The sequence below is a fragment of the Macrobrachium rosenbergii genome, chromosome 40 (genome assembly GCF_040412425.1).
Source record: "Macrobrachium rosenbergii isolate ZJJX-2024 chromosome 40, ASM4041242v1, whole genome shotgun sequence".
NCBI classification, from domain to species: Eukaryota; Metazoa; Arthropoda; class Malacostraca; order Decapoda; family Palaemonidae; genus Macrobrachium; species Macrobrachium rosenbergii.
In genome coordinates, this window is record NC_089780.1 from 13,040,983 (window position 1) to 13,050,165 (window position 9,183).

Genomic DNA, 9,183 nt, shown 5'->3' on the forward strand with positions numbered 1-9,183 from the left:
AAGATCGACATGTCATAAGCCAATCTAATGTTAATGATAGTTTACTTTTAATTACCCTTTTCCCCATTGCTGCAACAGTAATACAAAATTTCAGTCAATTATAGTGGACGCGGATTACACTGTCCTTTATAACATGGCTGCATATTATATGTACGGTACAAATATATTTGTGCAACATTATGTTTTTCCAGTAATTTATCCTCCATAAATCTCCACTCCTCTCCAGCTTACCTCCATATAGTTCTCAATCCAGGTAGGTCTAGGTCCTCCAACTCATCTAGTGGCCACAGGAGACCAGCTAACAGTTCGTATAAGCATTGTAGTATTTAGCTTTGCACCTCGGCTCAAACCTCTCTCTCTCTCTCTCTCTCTCTCTCTCTCTCTCTCTCTCTCTCTCTCTCTCTCTCTCATATAATCACACACACACACACACACACACACACACACGCAAATACACAGTTATGGCCACTTTGAAAGAGCGACAGTACAACATTTAAGAAATTGAAAACAGCGGTTAGTCATTCAATTCATATTATCTTGACTTTCGTTTGTTACTTAATACCAACAAAAAGCAAAAACCCTGCGAAAATATTTCGTACATACCTCCACCCATTATTTGCTTTAACGAGAAAATCGTAACGAAGAGGAAAAATCCACTAAAATAAATAAAACTCAATATTTTCCCGTGTCAACATCCATCCTAGACCAGAGTGGGGAAAACTAAACAATGGCTATCGGTCACGTTCCCACGCGCACAAATCACTTTCAACACCATCGTTCGCAGAACATCCCCTCACTGTTGGCACCGTCCACTGCACTGAAATAGGAAGTCATTCGGTCAAGTTAGGGTGCTGCGAACCTATTATTTCCCCCGTGACATTTCTAGGTTAGGGTAACGGTCGTAAATTACATCGCAACATGAGTCAAGTGTCTAGAGCTGGGTCTATCTATCTCGTGCCGCTTATATAGCACTTCCGTCAGGCTCACGTCGTGAGAGCAATGTACCGGTAGATAAGGCTAATCTCCACTCATAGGTTTTCTGTAACATGTTATCCGGATAATCTGCGGTAGTTTTGATCTGCTGTTTATACAGTGATACTCTCGTGAGTGAGTGTCTGTTTGTATTTTGATATTTATAGTCTTGTGATTATATTTCTTAGTCTAACAGCTATAGTGTCTTGAATGCGCTAGGTCTAAATGTCACTCTTCCCGTTCGACAGATTTTTTGCTTTGGTATTTTCAGTGGCGTTAAAGTATCCAAGTCTATCAAAGCTACTGTAAGAAAACTAAGAGTAAAATAAGAATTTTAAAAAATATTAGTTAATTTCCTTAGGAAATAAGATAAGGACGTTAGGGTGAAACCATGAAGAAAACGATAGACCTATCTCGAATGAAAAATGAGGTAATGGAAATCAAAGAAAGTAGAACCTAGGAAAGATTTCCAGCTCTAGAGGCAAAGCGAAAAAATGTCGATTGGACTCGAGTCCCACAAAATAAACAGTGGGCATGGTGGCTTAAAATAAACGAAATTTTCTCCTGGCGGTGGGCATGGTGGTTCAAATGGCTCCGAGGTAGATCAAGAATATAGAAAGGAAGTTCATGATGGTCAGAAAAATGTATTGGATTTATATATTTTTATCAGACAGTAACAAAAAAGAGTGACGGCTTCTCTACCTCTCCCATTAGCTGGGTCTAATAGAGCATTGATAATTGTGAAACAATAATTGTGAACAAGGCGGCAAAATAATCTTTAACGCCATATCATCGTATTGCAGAATACTAAAAGCAGTCATATAAAAGTAACATCATGGAAAGCCAAAAGATTTTAAAAAGAAACCACATTTTGTCATTAATATTACAGCCAGAATGAAAGCCACGTCGGTATATGATACAGATAAACTTTGCAAGATGGAGTACGTATGACAATTACCTAATTTTCTCTTTTAATAAAATATTTCTTAGTACTCTTTTATATTCTGGCTTTTGCATTTCCTCACAAAATCCACATAAAACAACAAGTGCTCGTAAAAACATACGTCAGATAAGCAAACAACATCCGCAGAAGTAATTGGAAATTCCAAAAGATACGAAGTATCTTGAAAACTCTAAGCTCGAGAAAGTTGTCACGCAAACGGCATGCGCACAGAGTGTGGGTGCATGTGTATGTGTTTGAGCCCACATGCGTATGTAGGAAGAGCAGCTATCAAACAAGTGTTATTCTCTTGTGAATTACCTTCCATTTATCTTGTCTTCCCGTCTGCCAGGCATGATCGAGTGTTCGTCATCGCTATAGACTCACACTGTTGAAAATGATAAGTTTCACAGTGACCCATAAATTTTAAGGGGAACTTAGGTGTCCGTCATACTATATAAACATATACACGCACACAAACAAATCCATGCATACATCATACATTATATATATGTGTGTGTATGCGTGTGTATGTATGTACAACATGTATGTATTATGCATGTATGTATGTATGTATGCATGTAAATGCCTAAGTTACATTCGCTGTGATTCTGCAAAAATTTCTCTAAATTCTGACAAAGGTTTTATTTGGTGCCACTTTGCTCGTTAATATACGCGTCACCTTTCCGACGTACTAGTGTTACATGGCGGAAGCTCAATGGGACGCCGTGTTTAGTACTAGTCCCTCGGGGATCAAAGATATCGTTTATTTATATAATTTGTCGACCAAACAATGTAGAAATGGGTTTATAATACTTCGGTCTCCGAGGGGCTAGTACTAAACTCGGCGTCCCGTCAAGCTTCCGCGTGGATAACAAGCCAAAGTAGTCATCGTTAAACTTAAATTCTCTATATTTCTTTTTTAGTGCGTATCGATAGGTTTCTCATTTACGCACAAAATTCTTCCGCTTATGTATGTACAGAAAATAAAGATTACATAAAGCTACTATTCCACTGACAATGAAACAGTGATATGTTGAAGTTTCTTTTGGTGTAGACATAATCATTGCTAACATCGGTTGCGTTCTTACTTAAATATATTAAATAGGGAAAATTATATTAAGCTTTAGCGTTCCATCACTAAATTTCAAGTTAATTCAACAAGGACTTAAATAAAAGGGAACATCTTGAGAGCCAAGCTTCCAAGAATATGGTGTTCATTGGAGAGAAGTAACAGCAGGTAATAGGAAATACAGAAAGATGAGATCAGTTATTATAAATGAAAAAAATTAACAAATAAATAAATAAATAGATAAAAATGTAACTAAATTATTTAAACACAAGGAGAACTGTGTTAAGGTAGTAATGTCTTACGCTTGAACTCAGGAAGACTGTTCCACAAGTCCAACGGCGTGAGGAATAAAGAACCTAAAATGCTTAGAACTTAAACGCTATTCGCCCATTCGCGAACCATTGTTCTTCAGGCCTCCCCCCACCCCCACCTAGTCGCTAAGAGGGTTTGGTGGGAGGTGGATGGTTAAACCGGTGTTCAATAATTTGTAATTAGGTTCACCCCGCAAGTGTTTCAGGAGGCCGTGGAACTTGAACAAAAGAATTTATTCAAACGCATTGCAGTTAACCGCGAAAGGTGCATCAGTTTGGCACTGAACGCGCCTCGTGCAAGACTACAGTATTAAGGAAATAGCTTTGGATCAAGTTTTACAGTAGCTGTCCTTGTGGGATACGATGAAAATGGAAGGACTTGCGTTCTTGGTATTGTTTCTCGTAAGTAGCCTTTTAGTATTGTTTTTCCCAATTAGGATATTGTTTGGTACTCCCTCAGATTATGAAGAGAATAAACCTGAAAAGAAATAATCACTTCACCATGCATTATGTGGGACGACAGAGGGTGAGAGTCACCTAAGTAGCCTTTTAATATTGTTTCTCCTAAGTGAACTTTTAGTATTGTTTCTCATGAGCTTCATGGGTAAGCTATGGATTCAAAGTTGTCTCCAAAGTTGTTAATGTGTAGATTTTTTTATTATCTCAGTTTTTTCTGTTATCACATATAGGCAGTTTAATCTCTGAAAACTTGCCTTGCGAATTGGTTGGTTGTTGTATTGTTCTCCATTAATGATATATAGTAAGAATAATTGGGATATTGAAATACTTAAGTTATATATATATATATATATATATATATATATATATGCATATATACATATATATGTATATATGTGTGTGTATGTGTGATATGTATGTGTGTATGTGTGTGTGATCTGATCACATTCACCAGTACTAGGATTATAACTGCTACAAACATTTGTCCCTTGACTGTTTAATCGCGCAATAGTTTAGAATTCATTTCCTCCCTCTGAATGTGTTTGTGTGGAAAATTCTCTTCTGGAAAAAAAGGGGGAGTCTTCATTCATTTTCAATCTCAGAAGTCAAGGCTATCTAAAAATAAAAGTATGTAATTTTTCGAAGACTCTGTCTATAGCAATTCGAAGATCCGTCATTTGCATAATCACAGCGTTTTCGTATCAGACAGAACAATGAACCACTAATTCTCGCCAGATTAATATTTAGTGAAACATTTTCGCCCATTATCGAGACACAACAAGTTAAAATTGCGTCGAAGTATCTTTGGCGCAATCGAGTTTTCTGTACACCGTGTAATCAAGGCCCATCGAAAATAGATCTATCTTTCGGTATCGATATAATGCTGTATGAGCCGCGGTCCATGTAACGCTTTCAGCCACGGCTCGGTGGTGGCTTGTCCTGTATCGTTGCAAGACGCACGATTATGGCTAACTTTAACCTTCAATAAAATAAAAACTACTGAGGCTAGAGGGCTGCAATTTGGGATGTTCGATGACTGGAGGGTGGATGATCAACATACCAATTTGCAGCCCTCTAGCCTCAGCAGTTTTTAAGATCTGAGGGCGGACGGACAGACTTTTCAGAAAACTAAAAAAAAAAAACTTTCCAGACTGGCTTTGATACAATCCTGAAAGACCTTTGATGCAGCTTTTGGAAGACTTGTGGTAAAATTCAGCCTCACTCTGATTCGCGTCAAACTTCTGTGTTCCAGATAGACAATGAACACAAATAACATGTCTCTTGCGTCTGCATAAAGAGTAATATTCAAGGTTCCAATACTTTATCTTCAGAATTTCTAGGCTGATGAATACGGTTGTATGTGGTCATTTGTTTGTTGATCTGTGTTATTTATTTTTTATTTTTATTTTGCATTATTTATTCTTTATGGCTTTTCATTTTCTATTATTTATTTGTTTTGTTTTTTTATTGTGTATTGTTTATTTTTTATTATTTATTTTTTATGGTTTTTTATTACGTATTGTTTATTTCTATTATTTATTTTTTATGGTTTTTTATTTTTCATTGTTGATTTTTTATAGATTTTTATTGTGTATTTATTTTTATTATTTATTTTTTATGGGTTTTTTTATCATGTATTGTTTATTTATCTATTTATTTTTTATGTTTTTTTGTGTATTGTTTGTTTTTATTATCCATTTCTATTGCTTTTTGTTGTGTATTGTTTATTTTTTCAAATTGTTTTTAATTGTACACTGTTCATTTTTATTATTAATTTTTATTGTCTTTACTGTGTATTTTTATTTTTTATCATTTATTTTTATTGTTTCTTTATTTTGTACCGTTTACTTTTTATTATTTATTTTCTATTGCTTATTGTTGTGTAAATGCTGTTCTCTAAGCTGTGCATTTCTCAATAATACATCTGGATATTCGTTTCCGTGAAAGTAGTTTAAAAAAAATTGGGTAATTTTGAACAATTATCACTTCATTAGCAATGATGATGACGCTTCACTATTGGAATTTGTCAAAAACTTATATTTATATATGATATATATACTCATATATATATATATATATATATATATATATATATATATATATATATATATATATATATATATATATATATATATATATATGTGTGTGTGTAGAGTGAGAGAGAGAGAGAGAGAGAGAGAGAGAGAGAGAGAGAGAGAGAGAGAATGAATCTCAACAACAATTCTTTTCTTTTCAGAGTCTTTGCTCTGTCAATGGTGGATTTCTAGAACGCTGGTAAGATCTACACGTCTTAAAATATTCTTAGAAATATGAATTTCGTATGTATATATATATATATATATATATATATATATATATATATATATATATATATATATATTATATAAATGTAAATGTAACCTTCTAATAGTATTCACAAGAAATATGCATTGTCAAAGAGAGAGATAATTCAGTCTATTGACTTTCTTAGCGCAATAGTTAAGAATTTATATTTTCTCCGTTTTTTGAGGAAGATTCTCTTCCGGAAAAAACAATCTTTCATTTTCAACTAAAGAATTCAACTCTCAGTGAAAAGCTTATCCAAAAATATTAAGGAATAAATAAGATATTAAGTCAATTTAGAATCGACGCTGTAATCATTTTCATTTCTTTCAATCAGTTGATTATGTTAAGCAGTCAATTCAGAGTCGACACTTTGTAATCAATTCCATTCTTTGTACCGAATTAATATGTTAATCTATCTTTACTCGCAAGGTTCCGGATGCCACCAATAGACCAACGTGCCACTGGGAAGAGCAATGCAGGAGACCAAGGTAAAGTCAAAATAAACAAACAAGTTGACAGATTTTGTAACGTTGATAAAGTCACCTGAGGCCATCGTCCCGTTGTAAATTGGCTCTCGTACGCGTAGTTGTGGTGGAGTTACCATAAGCCTCTTTCAGCTAAAAGTCAGAAAATATTGCATTCTTTAGATCTTGCATTTAGCTAGAAATGAAGTTTAGGGATTATCATCTGTGGTAATGTTCATAATTATCATTCGCCATTTTCACCTGACGATCAAACGTCAGGAATTATTATTACCTGCGATAACGTTGATTATCGTGCGCCACTTGTAGCTAGGTATGAAAATCAGGAATTATCGTACGACACTCCGGGCTGCGAATATAGGTTAGCTTCTTACGTCATTTTCAGATCGAATGATAGATAAAAGTTACGGAGGTATTTATAATACGCCTCTTCCAATATAGATAACTAAAAGAACTGTTCCATGGGTTAATATAATGGTTCCCAAGTGCAGCTTCAAGAATCATTTGAAACATCACGCAATGAATATTGAGTGATGACGTAATTTTCAAAACATCCCTTCTAGATTAATTTAAAGTACTTAATATTAATGATTCAAAACGGATCTTTCCTAGGTAGATCCCCAGACTCTTGTCATTTTTCTTCTTGTTTCGTTCGCTCGTAAGAGGAGCCGATACAAAGCCATTGTCATTATAGATCCAGGTGTGGAAAGCGTGTTAGCATTTCACAGGTGGGGCGGAGATAGGAATGTAATAGTTACTCGTTTGACCATATGCGTTTCTTCAGAACTAATGCTAAAACATTGTTTAAGCTTATTAAAATATTTCAGAGAAAAATGCTTCACCTTAACATTTATTTATAGAAGATAGGACACCACCAGAGGCATTGTCATTAATAGATCCAGGTGTGGAAAGCTTGTTAGCATTTCACAGGTGGGGCGGAAATATATATATATATATATATATATATATATATATATATATATATATATATATATATATATATATATATATACATACATATATATACATAAATATATATATATTTTTATGTATATATAATTATATATATATATATATATATATATATATATATATTATATACTGTATATATAAAATACATATATATGTGCATGCGTATCTTTATTAATTAATATCTGTCTATATCGCCATTTTCTCTTAATTTTCAATTTGATTTAATTAGGTCAAACTTCTCTTAAGCTTAAACTTTCTACATATTCACCAGTGGATATATTCCGTGCGTAATTCATCCTAATTAAATGCAACCATATTTTGAAACCTCGTTACCGCACGGACCAACTGTGCAAAAGCATTAATTTCACCATTGGCTTATGTCTTTTTAACACGAAGGTTAATATTTCTTTTTCCAGACATAATTCGGCCTTGAGTCCAAATGAGCAATTATTGGAAATGATTAGCTAGAATGAGTCATACTACTCAGGAATTTCTGCTTTGTACGAAATACAATCTTTCACATTGACACAATTGTCCTGGATAATTTCAGATTAGCGAAAAAAAAAAATTTTTGTTCTTCAAAGCAATGCGAGATGAGGAATTCCTTTTTTGCTTCTGTTTTCCCTGGATAATAATAATAATGATAATAATAATAATAATAATAATAATAATAATAATAATAATAATAATAATAATAATAATAATAACAATTGTTGTTATTATTAACTTATTATTATTTTTATTATTTACAATAATATTATTATTATTATAATTAGTAATAATATTATTATATTATTATTATTATCATAATAATAATAATAATATTATTATTATTATTATTATTATTATTATTATTATTAGTATAATCATAATAATGATAATGACAATTGTTATTATTATTATCATCATTATTATTATAATATTAATAATAATAATAATTACAATTATTATTGTTATTATTATTATTATTATTATTATTATTATATTATTTACAATAATAATTTTTATTATAATTACTACTACTAATAATAATAATAATTATTATTATTATTATTATTACTGTAGGTACACAACGGGCTGCCCAGGCGTGTGGTTCTTACTCCTCGGCATTGGAGAATCCATGTCTCTATCAGTTTCCACAACGCCCTGGGACAAACCGCTTAATCCCGTTTGCAAATGGACGTTCCAGGTGTGTTAAGATTTGTTATGTTGTTTGAATATTATTAGGAGCTTTTCATTCTGCAAGGCCTTCTTTTGTACAGTAGCATCTGAAGGTATATATATATATGGTATATATATATATATATATATATATATATATATATATATATATATATATATATGTATATGTATGTATGTCACAAATCGGGCAGATTTGGTGCACATACATAAATTGTAGTCGAGGGCAGGAATGCGTTGGAGGTTCACACTTCCTTTATTGATGCCTACGTTTCGTGATTCGTAATCACATGATCAGGGAATTCTAAGGAAAATCAAATAAACTGATAAAATTACTGAACGGCTAAAAACTTAATTACATTAAAATATTTTAATCATTAAAAATCTATAAAGGCAGTTTAAAATTTAACACTCACTAGAGCACACTTCAATACATACACAAACATACACACAAAGCATAAAACCACGTCA

The 9,183-nt window shown here is 32.8% G+C and overlaps 1 protein-coding gene across 3 annotated transcripts in view; it reads left to right on the forward strand.

Moving 5' to 3' along the window:
* The first annotated feature begins 939 nt into the window (after nt 1-939).
* The window catches only part of LOC136826132 (trypsin-1-like), a 16,305-nt gene continuing 8,061 nt past the window's right edge, over nt 940-9,183 (forward strand). Inside the window, exons 1-4 of one of the 3 annotated variants that reach the window (XM_067083121.1) lie at nt 940-1,107; nt 5,991-6,028; nt 6,509-6,567; nt 8,599-8,722. In XM_067083121.1, coding sequence (XP_066939222.1) covers nt 8,654-8,722 — 69 coding nt within the window. In that variant the 5' untranslated portion in view covers nt 940-1,107; nt 5,991-6,028; nt 6,509-6,567; nt 8,599-8,653. Of the gene's footprint in view, nt 1,108-3,416; nt 3,698-5,990; nt 6,029-6,508; nt 6,568-8,598; nt 8,723-9,183 lie in introns of those variants that run through there. The other 2 variants (XM_067083122.1, XM_067083120.1) reach the window with 2 other exon arrangements.